The sequence below is a fragment of the Neomonachus schauinslandi genome, chromosome 1 (genome assembly GCF_002201575.2).
Source record: "Neomonachus schauinslandi chromosome 1, ASM220157v2, whole genome shotgun sequence".
Lineage (NCBI taxonomy): Eukaryota > Metazoa > Chordata > Mammalia > Carnivora > Phocidae > Neomonachus > Neomonachus schauinslandi.
This window is the reverse complement of record NC_058403.1, coordinates 182,068,036-182,091,836: the sequence shown is the minus strand read 5'-3', so window position 1 is coordinate 182,091,836 and position 23,801 is coordinate 182,068,036. Positions and strand designations below refer to the sequence as shown.

At 41.6% G+C, this 23,801-nt stretch overlaps 1 protein-coding gene across 5 annotated transcripts in view; it reads right to left on the bottom strand.

The window, feature by feature from the left end:
- MAGI1 (membrane associated guanylate kinase, WW and PDZ domain containing 1) overlaps nucleotides 1-23,801 on the bottom strand; it is a 616,636-nt gene that overhangs the window by 56,980 nt on the left and 535,855 nt on the right. For all 5 annotated transcript variants that reach the window (XM_044921244.1, XM_044921248.1, XM_044921255.1 and 2 more), the window contains 2 exons: nucleotides 20,430-20,612; nucleotides 19,252-19,872 (listed from right to left, as the gene is read on the bottom strand). In XM_044921244.1, coding sequence (XP_044777179.1) covers nucleotides 19,252-19,872; nucleotides 20,430-20,612 — 804 coding nt within the window. The remainder of the gene's footprint in view (nucleotides 1-19,251; nucleotides 19,873-20,429; nucleotides 20,613-23,801) is intronic.

The window sequence follows — 23,801 nt, the reverse complement described above, 5'->3', positions numbered from 1 at the left end:
TTCAACACTGGGTTAAAAGACTCTAGATGCCTTCCCCTTCCCCACAAAAAGCAAACAGACACTGATGAAAAAGAGTATTTCAGGTCCTTTCCTTCAGCTCAATGCATGAATCTCTTGAGCAGTTTTAACAGCCTTAATTGGCATGACGATCACTTTTCTGTCACCATGCACTTTCTGCAAAATGGGGGGGAAACTTGCTCTGTAAGGGTGTCTATAATTTGGTCATTTCAATTAACTTTATTATCAGACTGTTTAATTGTTATTGAAGCCAGCCAGAACCATATCAAACTTTACTTCAATCTCTTATATTGAGGAAACCATATTAGCTTTGGAAAACACAGGTCATGGTTAACAACAGCAAGGCGATCCAACTTGGGAGTCCTGCAGCACTACATTATTCAAACTGTGTGGAAGTCAGACCTAAAGAGCCATTTACTGAAGGGCCAGGTTTTTCCAAAGAGCAAAGGACATGGGATGAACAGCCCCATTCATCTCCCATGGCGATATTAGATGTCTTTAAAATCTTCTTGTTGAAACAATATCTGAACTGGTCTAAGTGATTATGTGAATTACGAAGAAAAAAAGCTGTTTGCTCGACTTTGTCAATTTCTAATGAATTGCTGCCCAATATAGCTTTGGGAAGTAGCGGAAATTTAGGCTTTGTTCAACTATTAGATTTCAGGTTTTGGTGAGTCAATACTCATTTTGCCAATTGCATTTGCTTAAAGGCAGAAAATGGGAATCTGTTTTACCGCCCCCCCCAACACACACACACTGTCCCACTCAGGATGAATCTCAATTAGAAATAATTTTTATAGGTCAAGTACATTTAAGATGCAGGGAAAATTCAAGAATTGCAAGGTTATTTAATGAAATATTTTATCTGGGAACAAGATGTATCACAGGGCACTACCTTGAAGGAATACTTTGTATTTATGGCAGGGAAGGGTAAGTATTAGAAATTCACACTGGAAATGAAATACATCCTCACCCAGGAAGTATTTTCAGAGAGGAAGATACTCAACAAATTTCTCACAGTGGAGATCTAATACCAGGATCTTTTGCTTCCTCTCCTGTCTGATTTTGGCTGGTTCCTGTTGCTCTAATCAGGCTTAGAGTCAACTCAGATGTAGAACTTAATGCAAGAAAACACACTGGAAATGGATTTTTTAAAGCTATCATGAAGTTTGTGAGACTGTTTTTTACATACAAGAAATCAGCCATGGATATTTCAGGGTGCCCCATGCATGGCTCACCCAGTTTTTCCCTTGCTACTGAAGTTAACATTCTCAGGACAAAAGAATTCATGGAAGAATCTGACTGATAAAGGTGGTATTATGTAAGGGCAACCCCTAGGAGAGTTGTGGATCTATAGTTGGTCTTGAACCCAAACGTAGCTTCGTAAGAGGCCATGGAAGCAATGGTCAGAGAAGGGGGAAGTTCCCGTTGCCTTTCCTATGGTTTGGATTCCGGACCCCCACTCACATATTACTTCAGAGCCTTCTCCTTCCTTTCCTGTCTTCCCAACCTCCTGAGGGCTTCCTGCCCTGCATCAGTGATTCCTAGATTTGAGATTTCATGAACCACCAAATTTTCACAAGACAGGTTTGAGCAAATAACCACAACCTGCCAATTCCTTCTTTTGCAAACTACAAATATTAAAAAGGGGGACTAATAATGATCAACTACCATTCCGTAAGTAAAAGTATATATTAGCAGAAATAAAAGCCAGGAAGGACATGATCTCTAAAGGAGAGTGCTTTACACCTTGGAAAAACTTCGTAACTAGTACTGTTCTGTCCTGATTTCAGTAAAGTTTACTGAAAACCTTGTCATCACAGATCAGAAGGAACACACCCCCAGCTACTTTTTCCCTTGAGGTTCTTCCTTTTTGCCTTTCCTTATCTCTTCTCTATCGCAGAAAATTATGCCAGAAGTATTGAGAAGCAGGACCACCTGAGTAACTCCACCTCCTTTCTCTTAAATTCTATCTAACCTGCAGGACCAAGAACAGCCTCCATCAGGATAGGTCAGCACGGCAGCTACCACGAGCCCTCCTCTTGTTCCGTCCTCACGATAGGGCTGAGGAAGGTACAGCTGGAGGGCAATGCAGAAGCCCAGGGACAGGACCCACAGCTGGCCTGGGATGCACTGTTAGCTAGTGGCACAGAAGAGGACAGAGCGTGACTCTGACAACGGGTGAAGCTGCTACTTCCATTCCTGAGCAGAAGCAATGACTGAGAAGAAATGGGGACTTCTCAGATGAAATTTCTTCCATCCAAGTTTAACCAAAAGTAATCCACAAACTGATTTCATTTGCACTTAAAAAAAAAAAAAAAAAAAAGAAGAACATAGCATTTCCAATAGCAAAAACAAGATGGGTGCCAAAGGGATGAAAACAGTGCTTCCCAAACGAACTTGATGTTGCTCTTCAGGGGACACTGGCCAAGTCTGAAGACACTATTGGATATTCCCATGAGGGAGGAGGAGAGGCTGCTCCCAGCAGCGAGTGGGTACAGGCCAGGGATGCTGCCAAGAAGACTGTGATGCACAGGAAAAGAATTACCCAGTCCATGACCTCAACAGTGCGTAGTTTGAGAAATTCTGAGATTAAAAAACAACCATTTCTAGGGTGCCTGGGTGGCTCAATCGGTTAAGCGTCCGATTCTTGGTTCCAGCTCCGGTCATGATCTCAGGGTCGTGAGATGGGAGCCCTGAGCCGGGCTCTGCACTCAGCACGGAGTCTGCTTGAGATTCTCTCTCTCCCTCTCCCTCTGCCCCTCCCCACCCGATTATGCATGCTCGCTCTCTTTCTCTCTAAAACAAATAAATGAATCTCTAAAAAACAACTGTTTCTTCCTTCTTCAATAGCCAAGTCTAAGTGAAAGTTGCTCCTCAGGGAGCAAACTACAAAAAATCCTATTAATCAATGGGCAGTTCTGTGATTTTTTAATGCAATCATTTCCCACTTTGGTACATGGTATCTATGGCACAAGTAATCACAGAGAACATTTTTAAAATTAGAACCAACATACATATCTATCTAAGGGAGCACTGACCTCATTCCAGCTATCTTCAAATGATTTTAACGAACTGATTAGTGTTTATGCAACTATACAAAAGCTTTTCAAAACACAGCTTTTTAGATGAATACAGCATGCCAGAGCCCTTGAACATATCAACTGCCAAAATACAAGTCTAATAAAAACTCAGGTTGCTGCATTAGGTGAGTTGACAGCCAACACAAGGGACAGAAAGGGACTCCCTCTATCATGAGTCTTATAACTGGATCATGTAGGGCTCCCTAGTTATCACCACGGCTGCTCTATGATTCGGTGCAAAAGGATCTTTCGAACAACTTTGCTGCATGAGAAAATGGGGAGGGTGTGATTGACCACAGTGTACTTTAAATGTTTACTTGCATGTCATTCATCTCTAGTGAGAGATTAGCACAGTGCTGAAGTTCCCTGAATGAAAGAAAGAATGAACAGCATTGACTGCCCATGGCGAGAAACAAAAAAACGTTGAGAATATTCAAAACACAATAAGAACAGGAGTGTGCAATAAACCCAGGTAACAACTCAGCACAAAAAAAGGCATGTTCCAAGTTGCCAGTGGAAACACAAGATTCCTAAGGACCCAGTGCTATCTCAAAGACATTAAGATTCTACCAAGATTTCTGAACCCAACAGGATTATTTTCACAGATAGGGGATGTGATTAATATCTGAGCAGGAATACAAACGGGAAATACCAGGTTAGGGATAGATGGGGGAACATTTTTAAAACTGCAGGTGGCAATGCAAAGACAGGCTCAATCAAAACCATGTCAACGACTTTACTCCAGATGGTGGTAAAGAACGTGTGTGTGATTTAATTCGAGGGAAATGAAGGAAGGTGAAAAAAATATTACACAGAGTAAACACTCTGCTTCAGATCACAGTTTTGGAAACGTTCAGAGCTGAAAAACACTTCACACAGAGGCTACAAAGATGCCTCTTGCAATAGAGAGAAACTCAATGCAGTAAGGTCGCAAAACTATTATCAGAGAAGGGAGAAGCTACCACAGTAACGTACCTCACATAGGAGGTGGTAACTAATAAATTAATTTTCACATGGAACCAAAGTAAGATAGTAAGAAAATTAACTCCAAAGTTAAGAAAAAACGGTCTGAAGATACCTTGTTTCTTCTGTTGAAAAAAAAAGTATAAATAAACCAAAAAGAAAGGAAAGCTAGTCAGTTCCTAGAATTTTGAGACAATGAAGGCAAAAGGTGATTCCTAGAAAATGCATCCATGGCAAGTCTGTGCATCTCCACTGGTGTCTTCATGCATGCTGTTTTTGGGTCTCAAACTCAGCTGCCTGTGGGCTATGCGCCGGTGTGGGCCAGAGTATGCCAGGCCGGATAGAAGACAGAAGGATATGGGAGGACTGTGGTGAGCTGGAATTGTTGGTGCCAAGTAAATGCATTCAAATTTTTAAAAATTTTAAGAGACTGCTGAAAAATACATGAAAAATATTGCCCGTGGACTACCAGTTTGTAACTCCAAACGCTTTTTATACTTCCAAGCTCTGGTCTAGTAGTTCACATACCGGGCAAATTTGCCCCCAAGGGGTCATTTGTCAATGTCTAGAGACATTTTTTGTTGTCACAATTCAGGGTGTGGTGGGGTGTGGAGGGTATGCTATTGGCATCTACTGGGTAGAGACCAGAGATGCTGCTGCAAATCCTACAATGCACAGGAAAGACCCCGGAGCAAGAAAGAATTATCTGGTTCAAAAGATCGATAGTGCTGCCAACTGAGGCACTGCGCTAGCCTCGTGTCATGCAAAAAGTCTCTATTGTCACCGCCCCCCCCCCCCACGCAGTCACCTGTTACCCACATCTGTGCCACAGATTTAGACTACATGTTACTGCTGGTAAAATTCATGTGTTATTCTTGTCTCCCTAATTACATCGCGAGTACCCTTGTTTTCTCTCTCCTTATCTTAGAGCTTGCACAAAGGATGTGCTCAGTTCTTTTTTTTTAAAGATTTGATTTATTTATTCATAAGAGACAGAGAGAGAGAGAGAGAGGCAGAGGGAGAAGCAGGCTCCCCGCTGAGCAGGGAGCCCGATGCGGGACTCGATCCCAGGAGTCTGGGATCATGACCTGAGCCCAAGGCAGATGCTTAACCATCTGAGCCACCCAGGCGCCCAGGATGTGCTCAATTCTTGATTAAGACCAGGAATGATTCAACTGGGAAGCAGCTTGTCACAAATACTATTTGAACTATGAAATTCAACAGAGAAGAAAAACAGCTAAACATAGCTCACACTCTGAAGCACACTCACTGATAGGACAAATGGCTCCTACATGGAGTTCTCCTGCCCTAACCTCGCCATGACAGAACCCCAGACCCCAGAAAACTGCCCGTATTTCTGCTCACTTGGATGTCACATGGGTATCCCACAATTTACATGCATGAGAAGGAACCCTGGATTCCTGAGTTCAAGGCCTACCCACTCTTCCTTCAGTAGCCAAATCCCAGCAAACTGCCCGTGTGTCCATCGAAGGGTCCAGGCTAAAACCCAGCGGTCATTTTTGGCTCCTCCCCTTTCCCTTCCTTCTTCAGGAGAGGTCGGCAAAATACAGCCTGTGGACCAAACATTAGTTTTCTTGGGACACAAGCGATGCATTTGCTGATGTGACATCTGCTACAAGGACAGAGTAGAGTGGTGGGGACAGACCGTAGAGCCCATGAAACTACGGTATTTACCACCTGGCCCTTTACAGAAGTCTGTGGACCTCTATTCGGCAGCCCGCTCTCAAGTCCTGTTGACTCTCCTAAAGCCATCCTCAATCCCTCACTCCCTCTGTCACCACTGGTGTCACTCTGGTCCAAGCTGCCAAGGCCCTTCTCAAACCACTGCAGTGGCCCTGAGAGGCCTCCCTCCTCCACACCTGTTCTTCTAGAATACGCTCTATACATATATGCAGAGGGATGGTCAAAGACTGTCAGTGACAGCTTATCCCTTCCCTGCTTCGCTGACATGGATCCTCACACTGAAAATGAAATTGGAGCTCCCCGTCCCAGGCTGCAACTCTGAGGGCCATCCCCACGCCCCTCGCTCCCCTTCCATCAGTCTCCCTGGCCTCCGTTCCATTTCTTCCTTAGGGCCTCTGCACTAACTATCCCCTCTTCCTGGAATAGTTGCTCCCTTTGTGGCCTCCTTCATGGCGGGGGGGGAGGGGGTCACTCCAATTTTCTCGCCCAATCAAAAGGAGCTCCTGGGTGGCTCAGTCGTTAACCGTCTGCCTTCGGCTCAGGTCATGATCCCAGGATCCTGAGATCGAGTCCCGCATCAGGCTCCCTGCTCAGCGAGAAGCCTGCTTCTCCCTCTCCCACTCCCCCTGCTTGTTTCCCTCTCTCGCTGTGTCTCTGTCAAATAAGTAAATAAAATCTTAAAAAAAAACCAAACAAACAAGAATAAAAGGAGCCCTCTCACGTGGACCCTACCACTCCTGCTCACTTTACCTGGTTTCGTTTTCTTTATTATCTGTGGCCGGTAGTTTCCTGTTCATCTATTTATTTTTGTCCTATCCCTCCTTCCTCTAGAATAAAAGCTTCATGAAATCAGGAGCTTGTTTGTTCTGCTCTATTCCCAGTGTCTAGACCATGTTCCCCTCAGAAGAGAAAACAAAGCAACTTTCACATTCAAATTCATCCCCATCAGGAGAACAGAATGATAATTCTACAGTCTGCTAATATGCCAAGAATTTTAACCTGAATTTCCTATACTCTTTCAGAAAGGGGAGGGGATGTCACCACTCCTTAATGAGAATTACAAATCACACACACATTTGTGATAAATAATGCACAAAAGCAAATACCTCAGTGCATTAGTTTACCTTCAAGGAGGTTGAGATATTCTTTTACCAAAAAAAAAAAAAAAAAGGCAGGAGTTTAGGTGTGTTTACCACTGTGCATTATAATAGGAATAAAACTGAAACCATCCAATCAAGTCTAAAACTGTATAAATGTGACAGCAAGTAAGTGAACCCCCTTAGGTTTAAAAATTATAAGACCAAAATTCTGTTAAAAATTTCTAAGACCAAAACCCAGAGTTCCTTAAGATGCTGAAAGTGGGAGGTAATTTTTAGGCTTTGTATAATGAAAGACCGAACTAAAATAGAGATACTTTTATATTTGTCTCATCTCTTGCTATATCACCTCGAATATAAATGACTAATATTCTATAAAGAATTCTCAAATAAAATCCTTGATAACTTTAAACTATAACAATAAACCAAATTAGCTACTTAAAACTGTATTAGTAATAAAGACCAGAAGGCTCCTTACTAGCAAATGCAAATACCCTCCGGTTTAGCACTGTGGAAGGGCTAGGAAGTTCATGAACAATTTTCAACAGCTAGGAAGATAGGAGGCGGGGTGCTGCATCTGACAAGAGGACTTGACTTCTAAAACTGTGAGGGAAACTAAGCGTCATAGGTAAGCAGGGAGGTCAATTACTTTGAGACTTTGAGATACCGAATCAAATACACCAAGGGGAGGTACGTCAACATCTTCCCTTTTAAACAGTTTTGCCAAATTTTAAGTTGCTGATAGCTATGTGGCAGATTATACATTTATATAAATATAAATATAAATATATATATATATAAGAATTAAGGGTGAATTTTCCCATGTTTTAAAGTTTCTTCCCCTTTTTGGATTATGGATACTTTACATTTTGAAACGATTGAAATTAAGCTCCTTAGACAATGTCAGTCCTGTATTCAAAGATGAGATACTTCTTAGCTAGGTGGAGGCCCTATAATTCCCCTTAAAACTTGATGAGGCTGTCTCACTCGAACAGAGCAGACAGCCCCAGGTGCTAATACTTGTAAGTCTTTTAAGTTCTCTGAGTCTCAATTCCTGCCTACCCCCTACTACCCAATTAATACATGCAAAGAGCTTAGACTGGTGCCTACACATGGAAGGATTTAATAAATAGGACCTATTATTATTATTATCTATATAAAAGATAGCCATTTCCGGGGTGCCTGGGTGGCTCAGTTGGTTGAGTCTGTTTGGCTTTTGATTTCGGCTCAAGTCATGATCTCAGGGTCATGAGATCGAGCCCTGTGTCAGGCCCTGTGCTCAGCACAGAGTCTGCTTGGGACTCTCTGTCCCTCTCCCTTTGCCCCTCGCCCTGCTCACACACACACACACACACACACACTCTCTCTCTCTCTCTCCCCTTCTCTAAAATAAATAAAATCTTTTTTTTTAAGATATCTATTCCCCATGAACTTGCCTTCAATTCTATATTTTTCTTCCATTCAAAGGTGTAACAATAAGAGAAAGAATAAAATAAAGCATACTGACCATCCCCTTTTGAGGGTAAAATAATCAAAGCCCCTAGAGCAGAGCTGACCAAAAGCACTTTCTATGAGGATAAAAATGTTCCATAAAGCACATGTAGCTACTGAGCTCTTGAAATGTGGCCAGTTGGACTGAAGAACTGAATTGGAATTTGTATTGTATTTAATTTTAATTAAATAGCCATATGTGGCTAGTAACTACTGAACGGGATGCTGGAGAATAGGTTTAACTGGACCAATAGGTTGAAATGATTTTCCAGTATCTTGGCCTATGGACATGCCAGTCAATGCATTTCCTTGTCATTTAGAGCAGGCTGTGACAGAGAGCTTTGTAGGCAAACAGACCTGGATTGGGATTCAGACTCTGTCATCTTTTTGCTATGTGTTTTTGAGGTGGTCAGACTCCCACTGCCTGTTTCCTTAGCTATAATAATACAGCATTCAAGACAACAACAAAAAATAAAAGGCACCCAAATTGGTAAGGAAGAAGTAAAACTTTCATTATTTGCAGCTGACATCATACCATAAACAGAAAATCCAAGACTCCACCAAAAAATGGTGAAAACTGATAAAGTAATTCAGTAAAGTTATAGGATACAAAATTAATCAGCAGAAATCTGTTTCATTTCTCTACACTAATAATGAAGTGGCAGAAAGAAATTAAGAAAACAATCCCATTTATAATTGCACCAAAAACAATTAGAGACCTAGGAATAAACCTAACCAAAGAGGTGAAAGACCTGTATTCTGAAAACTATAAAACTATAAAACACTGATGAAATACACTGATGACAACTTAAAGAAATGGAAAGATATTCCTTACTCGTGGATTGGAAGGACAAATATTATTAAAATGTCTATACTTCCTAAAGCAATCTACACATTTATTGTAATCCCTATCAAAATACCAGGAGTATTTTTCACAGAACTATAACAAATAATTCTAAAACTTATACGGAACCACAGAAGACCCTGAATAGTCCAAGCAATCTTGAAAAAGAAAAGGAAAGCTGGAGGCATCACAATTCTGGACTTTAAGCTGTATTACAAAGCTGTAATGATCAAGACAGTATGGTACTGGCAGAAAAATAGACACATAGATCAATGGAACATAAGAGAAAACCCAGAAATGGACCCACAACTATATGGTCAGCTGATCTTCGACAAAGTAGAAAAGAATATCCAGTGGGAAAAAGACAGTCTCTTCAACAAATGGTATTGGGAAAACTGGACAGCAATATGCAAAAGAATGGAACTGGACCACTTTCTTACAGCACACACAAAAATAAATTCAAAATGGATGAAAGACCTAAATGTGAGAACCATAAAAATCCTAGAAGAGAGCACAGGCAGTAACCTCTTTGACATGGGCTCTCAAAAGTTTTTTCTAGTATGTCTCCTGAGGCAAGGGAAACAAAAGCAAAAGTAAACTATTGGGACTACATCAAAATAAAAAGCTTCTGCACAGCAAAGGAAACAATCCACAAAACTAAAAGGCAAGCTACAAAATGGGAGAAGATATTTGCAAACGACATATCCAATGAAGGGTTAGTATCCAAAATATATAAAGAACTTATAAAACTCAACACCCCCAAAAAAATCCAATTAAAAATGGGCAGAAAACATCAACAGACATTTCACCAAAGAAGACATACAAATGGCTAACAGACACATGAAAAGATGCTCAACATCACTCATTATCAGGGAAATGCAAATCAAAACTACAATGAGATATCACCTCACACCTGTCAGAATGGCTAAAATCACCAACACAAGAAACAACAAGTGCTGGCGAAGATGTGGAGAAAAAAGGAACCCTCTTACACTGTTGGTGGGAATGCTAACTGATGAAGCCACAGTGGAAAGCAGTATGGAGGTTCCTCAAAAAGTTAAAAATAGATCTACCCTATGATCCAGCAATCACACTACTGGGTATTTACCCAAAGAATACAAAAACACTAATTCAAAGGGACACATGCACCCCTATGTTTATAGCAGCATTATCGACAGTAGCCAAGATAGGGAAGCAGCCCAAGCATGCATCAACTGATGAATGGATAAAGAAGATGGTATCTATATACAATGGAATATTACTCAGCCATAAAAAAGAATGAAATCTTGCCATTTGCAATGATGTGGATGGGGCCAGTGCAAATAATGCTAAGTGAAATAAGAGAAAGACAAATACTGTATGACTTCACTCACAGGTGGAATTTAAGATGAGCAAAGGGAAAAAGAAAGACACCAAAAACAGATTCTTAACTATAGAGAACAAAGTGATAGTTACCAGAGGGGAGGTGGGTGGGGAGATGGGTTAAACAGGTGATGGGGATTAAGGAGGGCACTTGTGATGAGCACCAGGTGATGTATGGAAGTGCTGAATCACTACATTGTACACCTGAAACTAAGATAACACTGTATGTTAACTGGAATTAAAATAAAAACTTAATTCTTGGGCACCTGGGTGGCTCAGTTGGTTAAGTGACTGCCTTTGGCTCGGGTCGTGATCCTGGAGTCCCGGGATCGAGTCCCACATCGGTCTCCCTGCTCGGCAGGGAGTCTGCTTCTCCCTCTGACCCTCCCCGCTCTCATGCTCTATCTCATTCTCTCTCTCTCAAATAAATAAATAAAATCTTTAAAAAAATAAAATAAAAACTTAATTCTTATAAAATTTAAAAACCACAGTGCTCACCTCAGAGAGTTCTCTTGAGGACCAGCACTTACAAAAACAAAGGGTCTGATGTTAATTTATATTTTTCATTTAACATATATGACCTTCTGAATACCCACAATGTGCCAGGCATGATCTCAGGTGGCAGGGATGAAGTAATGACTGAGACCAAGTCCCTGCTCTCAGGGAGGTCACAAGTAAGTGTGGGTGCCATCAGGGAGAAGCACAGAGCAGAAAGTGATGCTGGGGTTCCATGTTATTTTCTATGGGGAGGTCAGAGCAAGCTTCTTGGAGGAAAGAACCTGTGAGCCGAAGCCTGAAGGTTGTGAGTTGGGACAGTCCCATGGCTCCCTTGAAGAAGAAACAATCAGAGAGAGATAAGGGCAAGTGCTAGGGCCCTGGCACAGGACCTTGGAGCTGACCCTGGATGATGAGAAGTCATTTTGACATGAGGACCGACATGATGCAATTGACTTGCAATCACTCTAGTCAGAGAATGGACTGCGGGGGAAGCTCTTGGATGGGTTGCAAGGCCAATGCAAGGCCAGGAGCTATATGATGGATGGCAGAGGCCAGGGAAGAAGTGGGAGGTAGATGAGAGCCGGGGCATACGGGGAGGGAGAGCTGACAGAATTTGCTGATGTTAATACGCAGAACTCTATCACGATTAGGGTATCACTCTGCAACCAACCTGAATTCTCCTTTTGGAGGCCCTGCAGCTCAATTCGAGAGATTCTAGCAGTCACATACTTAAGCGGTGCAATTTGCAATTCATTCTCCAGCCCAAGACCAGAGGGCAAAGAGAAGAGGGGCACCTGATCACTCGGGTTTAACTCGGGCACACAGCTCACTGCAGTTCTAATTATGATAGTTTTGCATCACTTCACAAGGAAAAAAACATTCACAAAGATCTAATGCTAATGATGTGCTTAGATGATGAGATTAGATATTGCTTTTCGTATATGGATCAATGATGATTTAATGAACTAAATATCATCAGTACATTTTGATGAAAAATTAAGTGGCATCAATTTGCCCACGGACTTCAGAACTTATTCATGACTTTATATGTAAGATATACTCCTTAATAGTTATGGTATTGAAGTCTCTCATCTATAAGCCAAGATGCTGCTTAGCATAGTAGTTAAGAGCCCAATCTCTAGGACCAGAACTTCTGGGTTCAAATTCTGGCTTTGCCACTAGCCAGCTGTGGGATTCTGGGTAAGTCACTGTCTTCTCTCTGGGCCTCTGCATCCTTTGTTCCTAAATGGAGCTAAGATTTTACTTACCTCATGGGGCTCTTTTGAATCATGATGCATAAGATGTTTGGAGCCAACTAAGCCTGGCACATGGTGGAAGTATTTACTGTTTTATTACAAGTGGTTTAAACAAGGAGGAGTCTTATACATACTTTTCCAACCAAACCAGAAATTTCCCCTTTGCTTTATATGAAGCACATTTAGCCGTGGTGTTGCAACACTGAAAGCAAAAATAATTTCTTCATTTGTTTTCCTAGCGTAGGGGCTAGCAATCACCGTCTTCATTTCCCAGAGTACGCTCTTCAGAATCACAATGCAAACTGATGGCTGTGCAAGGCAGTCACAATGGGGTGCAGTGAGATCTTATTTAAGTGTGTGTCTACACCATGGTAACAAACCTGGCGCATGCAAGTACTCAATCAGTGAGAGTAGGAACATCACGTTCCTAGCTCCATATCTGATTTTTGGCTTTTAACGTCTCTGTGTCATGCTTCTAAAGGTATGAGGTGTGACTACGAAGCTGAATGAGATGGACCTTAGGGAAGACCGAGCAACCTGCTGCTTGTAGACTTTAAAAGAAGAGTATTATTCAGAAATGAAAATAACAGTTGAGTTTTACAACCCGATTTTCCTCCAAGTTAGATGTCATGGAATCTAAATGGGAAAGGTCCACGAGGGCAGGAGCCTAAGAGTGGTTGCCACTCTGGTTGTACATCAGAATCGCCCGCGGAGCTTCTAAAAAAATACAAGATGCCTGGTGGTCATGCACTGTGATTACTATACTATACGTCTGGGTAGAGCTTTTTTTTTTTTTTTTTTTAAGATTTTCTTTTATTTATTTGAGAGAGAGAGAGAGCATGTGTGGTGCGTGTGCGTGAGCCAGGGGAGGTGCAGAGGGTGAGGGAGAAAGCGAGGGGAAGTAGATTCCTTGCTGAGCATGGAGCCTGATGTGAGGCTCAGTCTCAGGACTCTGAGATCATGAACTGAGCCGAAATCAAGAGTTAGACGCTTAACTGACTGAGGCACTAGTAGTCCCCTCCCCTCTTTTTAAATAAAAAGCCAGCCCTACCCAGTTGCTTCTGATATTAGGTAATACCAGTAAAACACCACTGATTTATTGTGATTACTTCTATGCCAGCAATTAGCACAAATGCTATCTTATCTCCATCATGCAAATGCAAATTAAGTATTATTATTGCCATTTTTTTTTTCAGATGACTTGCCTAAGGTCACAGAGCAAATAAAGTAGGACCTGGGATTTAAACTTGCATCAACGGGCTCTAGAATCTTGTGCTCTTTTCTCTATACATTCGTTAAAAACAGTTTGTTAAAAGGGAGAAAACAGGAATTACCACTTAGATACTCGAGATTCAAGATTAGCTTCCTTTGGAAGACCACTGCTCCCTGGCTAGAAGTAAATGCCCCGAGGCTATGATCAGGACCCTCTCCTTAACTCTTGAAGATCTTACAGAATCTGCTGCTAAAGCTACAGCTGCCCAACCAAAATTCCTAGACTCTCTGGCCAAAGTTGTTCTTTGTAATGGAATAGCCTTTGATTATCATTTAGCTGAGCAAGGAGGTGTCTGTTCTATGGCCAATACCACTTGCTGCATCTGGATTAACAGTTCTGGGTTATCGCCAAACAAGCCAGTTGGCTTAGAAAAGTGACTCCTCTCCTTCAACGGGGTCTTTGACTTACTTGATTCTGACTGGTTTGGGTCTTGGGGACCATGATTCCGAAGTACATTCCAGACATTGCTAATTATCCTGTTTATAATAATCCTAATAGTCTCCCTGGTGCATTATATTCTCTCAAGAGCTTTAAATGCATGCTTGCAGCTGCTAACCAGCAAGGAAATGATCCCCCAAAATCAGAACGTCAGAAAAGGAACAAAGAGAATGACTGATTTAAAAAATGTGAACCTGAAGTTGTGACCTATGAATACCACACAGAGATTTAGCAAAAGATGTCATGAGCTGTGAGTGCCATCACAAAAGATCAGCAAAAACTGTGAGAACCTCAGAGCAGTCACTGGGAGTGGGGCTAATGCCTTAAAACTTTGGTCACATCTCTCAGGATGAGGGTCTGATTAAAAGGGGGAAATTGTTAAAAATGAGACAAAAGGCCCAACATGGAGTCACTTATGCTATGCACCATGTCACCAAACTGAGACTTAATACTCAGCTACCATTTGGGCCTCTCCCAGTAATGAAATCTTCAACCATTCCGTCTGGAATTACCTGGTAACCTGCCTGATAGACGCCTGCTTTCCCCCTAAAGGAAGGTGACCTTACCACAACCAACCTGCTTTTTGCTGGTATAACTACCACGTCCTACTCTTTTCTGCATACAAAAGCCTTCCATTTTGTACAACTCCTCAGAGCTCCTTTCTCTCTACTAGGTGGGATGCTGCCTGATTCATGAATCACTAAAAAGAGCCAGTAAAATCTTTAAAATGTACTCAGTTGAATTTTGTTTTTTAACACATCAGTGACATCATTTTGTGCATAAAGGTAGAGCCAAAAAAGGTCGCTCTAAGGATGATCTAGTTCAAAACATCCAATTTGTTGATAAAGAAATGAGTCTCCAGGCAGGAGCAGTAACCTGGATAGAGGGGTAGAGCAACTAAGAGCAGAGGTGGGACTAGTGATGGGCTCCTGACACCCCCAGTTCAGCCTTCTTTTCAATACACACTTTCTCTCAAAAGCAAAACATGTTCTCCACTTTTTTAAAGTTTTGCCAAATCTTGAAACACAGTATTCTGACTCAACCAGTATTACATCTTAAAGTGTGTCCCACCTAATAATTGGTGTGAATTAACCAAATACACAAAATACACACAGAGGCACGCAGTTATGTTACGTATAATATCCCTTTTAAAAAAAAAAAAAGGCAAAGCAAAAATGAAACAAAAACTTTTACGGGACAAATTATCTTCTGTAAATAAAAAAAACACCACTATTTAAAAAAAAAATAGTAATCACTTTCTAGCATAATTTTCCAACACCTCAAAAAAAATCTCTAGATTCACACTGGTGTCAGACAACAGGCTCTCTGAATGCAAATACTATGTAAAAATAAAATAAATAAAAGGCATTCTCCTGACAGCATGGCAGAGGGAAGAAGATGAAAGGAAATGCCATGGGAAGATGCGGAGCCAGGCCCAGGAAGAAGGCACTGCCCCATTAACAATGTGACTGACAGACAAGTAGACAAGGGCATGTTTCCGGAGAAGAGACTTGTAAATAAATCAGTAATGGTCCCAGCTGCCAGGGCATGTGGATGGGCACCCCCACCAGCTCCATGCCTGATCCAGGAAACTATTTAATCCCAGAAATTTACAAATATTCTAACCTCTGCTTGATTTCCAGCTTGGGAAAATAAAGAACACCAGAAATCAAAATGTCCCCAATCTTGACAAGAACGGACATCAAAAATGAGGAGACTGAGAATTAAAATAAAATATAAATGTAGTTAGTTCTGTCCCAAAGTAAAAAAGGCCAGCTCTTTACAGCATAGAAAGCCTCATCCTCAAGATTTGAATTCCCAAGACTCCTAAGAATCATGAGTTTATCAATCTGCTTATTAGCAGCTTTGACAGAAATGATATTCATTAGAAAGAATCAGTGAAGTGGCCATTTACTTTCTCATTCAACCTAGATGCTGTCTTTGTTGCTTCACCAAACCTCCTCATTTACATCTCCACCATACAGGAGTGATGATTAAAATGTCAGCCCAAGTTCCAATAACTAATACATGGCAGAAACAAATATATTTATATGCTTCCTAGAAAGATCAATAGTAGCTGGTGCTAGCCTGCCAAATGCAGATGTGCAAACTTTCTATCCAATACATAAATCAAACACAAGGCATATGGTGTATTTTAAAGACTGCTGATGTTATAGTGATTTTAAATTACTCAGGTTCTGGAATAAACTATGTAGATGTTGACTAATGTGGCAATATATTCTGGATCTTTCCATGTTAATTTAAGCTTATAAAATGTAATGGCATTAACAAAAAGGTCTTAGAAATTAAGAAGAGAGAATACAAACCCATTTGAAATCAAGGGGTATGTTTCTATAATCAGTTGTTTGGTAGTTTGGGCATATTCATTACAAAATGGTTGCACTAACTGTGGTAAGTTAGAATGCTGTAAGGAGACTATTTTTTGGTCTCCTTAAAGTGAATCTAATAAAAAAGAATGAAATGACAAATGAAATGAAGGAGCATAAAAATCAGGTAGGACAGCAGGATGGTTTGGATCATCAAATGAGCAGTGGCTAAATCAGAAATGGCCCTGATGGACCAAGAACCATTTAAGTTTTCAAGCTGCTGGCCACAGAAATCAGCAATTATGCAAAAACTAGTGTTATTCAGCGTTAAGTCAGACAGAGCACTGAACTGGAAACCACAGATTTGAGCTGAACTTCTCAGTCAAATCATGGGCTGGCACCTTCCTACCTTTCAAGGACATGGTAAAAGTGAGATGAGAGGCATATGCTGGTATGAAAAGTGCTTTGTAAATTGCCAGATTAGGGGCGCCTGGATGGCTCAGTTGGTTAAGCGTCTGCCTTTGGCTCAGGTCATGATCCAGGGTCCTAGGATCGAGTCCCACATCGGGCTCCTGGCTCAGCGGGGAGCCTGCTTCTCCCTCTGACCCTCTTCCCTCTCATGCTGCTTTTCTCTCTTTCTCAAGTAAATAAATAAATAAAATCTTTAAAAATAAATACATAAATAAATAAATTGCCAGATTATCTGTAAGTATCAGGTATTATCATTGTCATCATCATCATCACCATCATCACCACCACCATCAACCATCACCATCATTACCAACACTTATTCATCCTGAAGCTCAAGTCACTTTCTACTACATTTTAGTCAATGTTGAAAAAACAATGATCTGAGCAGTCAAGTGATCTAGGTACAAGAAGAGATTTCAAAATGGTGTCACTGAAGACAACAGGTTAAAAAATTAAACCTGCACGATGACTTTTGTAACTGTTTAAGAAGTGTTGGCTGAACATTTCAGTTCACAGACAGTTGCTCTGAACGTTGGATTTCCTTCCAACGACCCCAGTCATTTTGACCACAGAACACACAACTTCATAAGAACATGAGAACATAGCTGCTGTGACACACAGGAGTTCCTCTGTTGTAGTGGAACCAAGAGGAAATAAAAATCTAGTTCCTGATCTCTTCTCAGGTGGCCAGAGTATGTTGTGCATGAAACAAATCGTGTTGGCAAAGACTGAGGGAAACAACCAATCTCAGGCCCATTGTGTGAGGTGATCAATCAAGACTAGTCACAAGTACATATCCAGGAGCAAGATGCTTCAACAGCATGGAAAATATTTCTCAGTGTGAGGTTCTGGGAGTTCTTGGTGGGGCAGAGGTAAGGGATGCAGGCAGAGGAAGGAAGAAAGTCTAATGTCTCACGATGCAGAACAGGTTTCTCTGAGATCCTTCCACCACTTCATTAAAATGTGCGTATGTTAAGATATGTTTTTCATATGGTCGGTGGAGAGCTGTTGTTCCTACCAAGTATAAATAATCGCATACCCATTCATTCATTCATTCAATATCTTTTCATTCACGAATGCCTAGCAGGAGTCAGGTACTGTGTTAGATGCTGGGGATACAACTGTCAACATGAAGACATGAGCCTTTGACATGAACCCAGCTTTATGGATCTTATATTCTAGTAAAAAAGAGCAACAAAGAAAAATAACCAAATAAGTACACAAAACAATGACTTGTGGTGATAATAAAAATGATGTGATAAAGGCTATGAAAAAATGGGGTGCTGCAGTAAAGATTACAAAGAACTGGGGGACTACTTTATATTTATTTATTTATTTATATATTTTTTAAAGATTTTTATTTATTTATTTGACACAGAGAGACAGCAAGAGAGGGAACACAAGCAGGGGGAGTGGGAGAGGGAGAAGCAAGCTTCCCGCTGAGCAGGGAGCCCAATGCAGGGCTCAATCCCAGGACCCTGGGATCATTACCTGAGCCGAAGGCAGACGCTTAACGACTGAGCCACCCAGGCACCCCTATTTATTTTTATAAAGGTTTTATTTATTTCTTTGAGAGACAGAGAGAGCATAAGTAGGGGGAGGGGCAGAGGAAGAGGGAGAGAAACAAGCAGACTCCCTGCCAAGAGGGGAGCCTGACGGGCGGCTCAATCCCAGGACTCTGAGATCATGACCTGAGCTGAAGTCAGATGCTTAACCGACTGAGCCACCCAGGTGTCCCTGGGGGACTACTTTATTTTATTTATTTTTTTTAAGATTTTATTTATTTAACAGAGAGAGAGAGAAAAAGTGGGGGACTACTTTAAGTAAGTATCAGAGAAGCCCTCTCATAGGAGGAGACTTGAATGAGATTGAACCAGCCAAGTGAATAGCTGGGGAAAGAGCATTCCAAGGAGAGGGAACAGGAAGTGCAAAGGCCCTGAGACAGCCAGGGCTTGGAGCACTAAAGCCACTCCAGAAAAGCAGCCAGGTGGCTAGAGCACAGTGATGAGGGGAGAGGATGTGAGATGAGGTTGGAAGAGTGGCCAAGAGCCACATTTTGCATGCACACTGCACAGGCCAGGTTCAAAAGACTAAGTATAGAGATTTAAAAATATTAATGGTTTTTTAAAAGTACAATGCAATTTACATTTAAAAGTATCACTCTGACTGCACATGTATAGCACAATATATAAACACAATATTTATTCTATAGAGGCTACCATTTGGAGGAAATAGAAGGCATTTCAAATAAATTTCCAAATATTTAAGTAAAAATGATCTTAAAGAGTAGACATTTACAAAGCCCCCAAAAGCCACCTGAAGACTGGTAAATTAAACAATGGATTCTGGGTTAAAAAAAGAAAAATCATAGAATATAGATTTTCTGTTAGGGTGCTACATACCTACATAGAAAGAAACCTACATACCTCCTCGTTGCACCAACAATGTGACCTCACTTCCCTTTGGACATTCGATCAGCATATCCACGACCTGGTTGTGGGTCAGAGCCTGCACGTTCTTCTTATTAACTTCCACTATCAGATCCCCTTCTTTCAGGCCGCGGCACCTCGGACTGTCCACAATCTGTTTCACTCTTTGGCCACCACCACCAGGACTGTCTGCGATAGTAAAGCCAAAGCCCATTGGCCCTTTGACTATATGAACAGTTATGAGTTCTGGCTGAGTAGCTATGGAGGAAGCCAAAGAGACAGTGTCATTGGGGTAACCATGGGAACCATTTGACGCCACATCCGCAGGGCTGCTGGGCCTGGCATCCTTTGTGCCATTGACTTTGCCTGTTTTACTGCTGTGACTAGCTGGCGAATCATAGGTCTCTTGCCCATTCACAATAATTGGTTCTTTATCCAAAATGGCCACCGAGGTCACTAAACTTGTATTGGGGTCATCTGGGTCAAAAGGCAACGGATAACCTCGGCAGAGTTCAAGATCCACACTGGCACCGATGGGAATGGACTGGAAGATTTTCACAACTTGTGCATGCGTATGTCCCAAAACACAGGTGTCGTTCACGCTGACAATGACATCTCCTGCAAAAGAGAAGAGTTTGTGGGTTAAAAGAAAAAAAAAAAGGTAGCCAAAAAAAGTTCTATCAACATTATGAGATCCTACCAATAGGAAGCTGGACTGAAACTGGATTTGGGGGTGGTATCACAGGGCACAAAGAGACTGCTTCTATTACTTCTTTTAACTGCTAATAAGGCATTCTTGTAGCATCTAGTGTCTTCCATGCTAATGAGAATCTAATGATCATTGAAAGAACATTGTGGTTTCTTCTAAAAGATATTCTTACCCCAGAAATCCATGGAAGTTTAGAATTCTTCTATTCAGACAGATATAAATTTTTAGTAAATTTACCGCTCTACTGGATTCAATAGCACCCTAACAGTACCCCAAAGTTCAAGTGGCTTCAAAGTTCTGTATCTCTACCAGGGAATGCATCTCTGTAGTGGAGGAATCCTGCTGACTCAAGAGTTTTTCAAAACCATTTATAAAGTCATGCAATTATGATGCTGTTTGTTCTCGTTCAGGTGCGGGGTGGCAGTCTCATCACACAGGAAATGCGAGGGCCATGTGGCATCTCTACCTGTTTCCATCTTGCCATCCAGCGCGGCAGGACCATCCAGGACCAAGCTCTTGATCTGCAGAAACTCGTCAGGTTCATCCCCTCCAACGACTGTGAAGCCAAAGCCACGGCTGCTTTTCCGCAGCTTCGTGTGAATGAACTTGCCTTTCAACTCAGAAGGGTTTCGTGTAAAAAAAGGTTTGCCTGGATGAAAACAAGAAGAGTATAAGGAATGTCACTATGAGTGAAAAGATGAGTTAAATAAGAAATGACACAACTTATGGATAACTCTCCAAGCTCCTGTGCTTAAGGAAAGTCTTAGGAAAGTCCTCTCTTGATTGCAGTAATAAGGGGGATCCCAGACCCCTTTGTTTAAGAAGGGGGATATGGTACCTAGAGTGTTTCAGCATGAATATCCAAAGGACAATAGAGGAGTAAAATGGAACCGGTGTCCATCATCTGAAACACTTCCTGGTTTCAGTTCATGTAGTCTGACAGCAATTGAGCTGCCACGAAGTATTCACAGAAGATGAAGTGGGTGTTTGCTTTGTGTCTTCTGTTTTGCTATAGTTTCTATTCTGCGGTACAACTTCCAATGTGTTGCCTTGGGCATGGCTTCTACTTGTGAAACCAATATAGCAAAAACTTTTGTTTCTAATCAAAAAGAAAACACATTCTGAAAATACATAGAAAATACTAGGAAACATATGGTCACAAAGAATAATTTGATAAAAACGTAGAATCACTACTTTCAAAATTAGAAGAGTTATTACTTTGAATTGAATTCTAAATTTAAGTCATTTTTCCTATTAATTTTCATCCTTTAACAATTTGTAAAATAGCCCAGACACGTCCACTACTAAAATTTATTGTTTAAAAAAGTTGAGGACATGTGGCTTAGAATTTTTTTTTTAATCCAAAACATCTAAACTAAATGAATTAGTTACTAACTACAGCATACAGCTCCAAATTCAGTTGTCTTATCTAAAATAAATTAATAGCTATACAGCTAAATAACTTCCAAACATGCTACCTAAGGTTTTAGTGAGTTTTCCCGATGATATGCACAATAACATTTCGTACACAAACCAAGTTTTGTTAGGCATTTCTCTGTAATTGAGAAACTTACTAGAATTTCTCTGGATATCTCAAACAGTGGACATAATTTCATGTTTAGACTTTTTAAACTCTCCTAATTATACTTCCTATCTCCTGCTCTCTGCCTGCCATAGACTCCCCATCTGCCCTATTTCTTTTCTATCAAAAGTGTTATCCAAACAAAAACAAAACACCCAGGAGAAAAAGTCTCCATATACCCCTGCACCAGAGCCTGGCACCCAGGAAAGAAAGTTATTTTTGGTTAGCTATAGCGAAAAGCCTTTTTTCAAAAGGTCTCTGGGCACACGTACAATTTTTAATTGCATATTTCAAAAGTTTCCGGCTCTTAAAATGGCTCTTTTAAATTGCTCAGAGTCATAGTTCTGTTCACGAACCTCCCCCTCACTAGGGCAGTCCCAAGACTGGTTGGGAGCTTGACAAACTACAGCCCTGTCACTGTGGCTAAAGAAAGGCAAGACTCTGGAGCATTCACCATGCAAGGCTGTCCGCCAACACATCAGAAAGGTGGGTCAGGTGCACTCTGGGCTTGTACAGAGACAGCTGCCATGGCAATTAACAGATGGAAAATTGAGGACAGGGATGTGTGTGAATAGCCTATACCCTTAAGGCAGGGGCAGCTAGGGAGTTTGCAGAGCGTGAAGGGAAACACATTTTAGTTATGCAGACACACCTTCTCAGTGAGGCTTACTTCCTCTGGCCATCTTATTAAAAATTCTAATACCTCCTCCAACATTCCCCATCCCCCTTTCTTGCTTTATCTCTGTCCTTAGCATTTATCACCATCCCACACAGTAGACATTGTACGTATCGGTTTGGTGATGTGTCTCATTCTCACCCATCCCCGTGCACAAAGGGTACTGTAGGTGAACACACGCACAACACGGCAATGTGAGCTCCAGAGGATTTCTGCTTGTATACCCCGCATGTAGAATACTGCCCGATTCATTTCATGTGCTCCACACATTTGCGCTGAATCAATGAATGAATGAACAACAGCACAAGGAAAGGAGATGTAACGCGTCTTTGAGAAGGCGGGAAGAGGTGGTGGGGTGTTTAAGCTTCTCACCCTTATTATAGGTTAAGTTAGAAAATGTGAAGAAAATGTGCCTGGCAGTTTAACTGAATGAATTTTTTTTTAAAGCCATTAGCATATTTTGAACTTAGAATGTTTTCAACTTAATAGAGACACGAGCAGAGCTCTGAAATGACACCGCTGACTTGCTTTTTCGATGCGTAACTAGGGAGGGAAGATCACAGGGTTTCACATTCATGCACATTTTATTACGTGTTAGGTATGAGTGGGTCATCAGTTAATGGAGCTTTGGGAGAGAAGAGCTTTTCTCCCCACAAGCAGTGGCATCTGGAGCTCTCTGCTGCATCTCTGTGGTACAAGTCATTTTCTCCGAGAGCCTCGTCTGCGGGCCAGTCGCCAGTTGTACGATCTCGTTATGTCCGAGAATCACCTCAGCAGCTCTTTTTTCTAAAGGTCCTCATGTGTAGGTCCTATTCTAGACTCAATCAGGATCTTTGGGGTCTTGGCCTAAAATTCTGCTCTCGGACGACCCTTAGGAGCTGGCTTCCCAGCCAGGGTGGCACTGTTCTGGGCACCAGTGTTTGAATACCCTGGACCCACGATAACGTCCAGCAGCACGTCTGTGACAAAGACACTCCACAGGTGCTCTGTCCGATACGGCAGTCACTAGTCATGCGGAGCTCCTGAGCCCTTGAAATGTGGCTAGTGGAACTGAGGAACTGAATTTGTAGTTTTTATTTTTTTAATTTTTAATTTTTAAAATTTATTTATTTGATAGAGAGCGAGCGAGCGAGCACCCAAGCAGGGGGAATGGGAGAGGGAGAAGCAGGCTCCCCGCAGAGCAGGGAGCCCGATGCCGGGACTTGATCCCAGGATCCTGGGGTCGTGACCAGAGCCGAAGGCAGATGCTTAACCGACTGAGCCACGAAGGTGCCCCTGAAGGTGTCATTTTTTTTACTGTAATGGATTTAAATGGCAACATGTAGCCAGTGACATCTAACTGGGTGGCACAGTTTAGACTATGTAGGGAGTTATACCCCCCACACAAAAAGACAAAAAAACAAACGAACAAAAAAGGTTTTAGCCAGAAGTGTAACTGTTCCTAGTAACAATGAGGATTCCGACTGGGCGCTCTACCACTCACTGGCTGTGTGGCCTTGGGCAAATCTCTAGGGCTCTCTCTGCCTGAGTGTTGCACACATAAAATCACTAGAGCTCTCTCTGCCCGAGGGTTGCACACG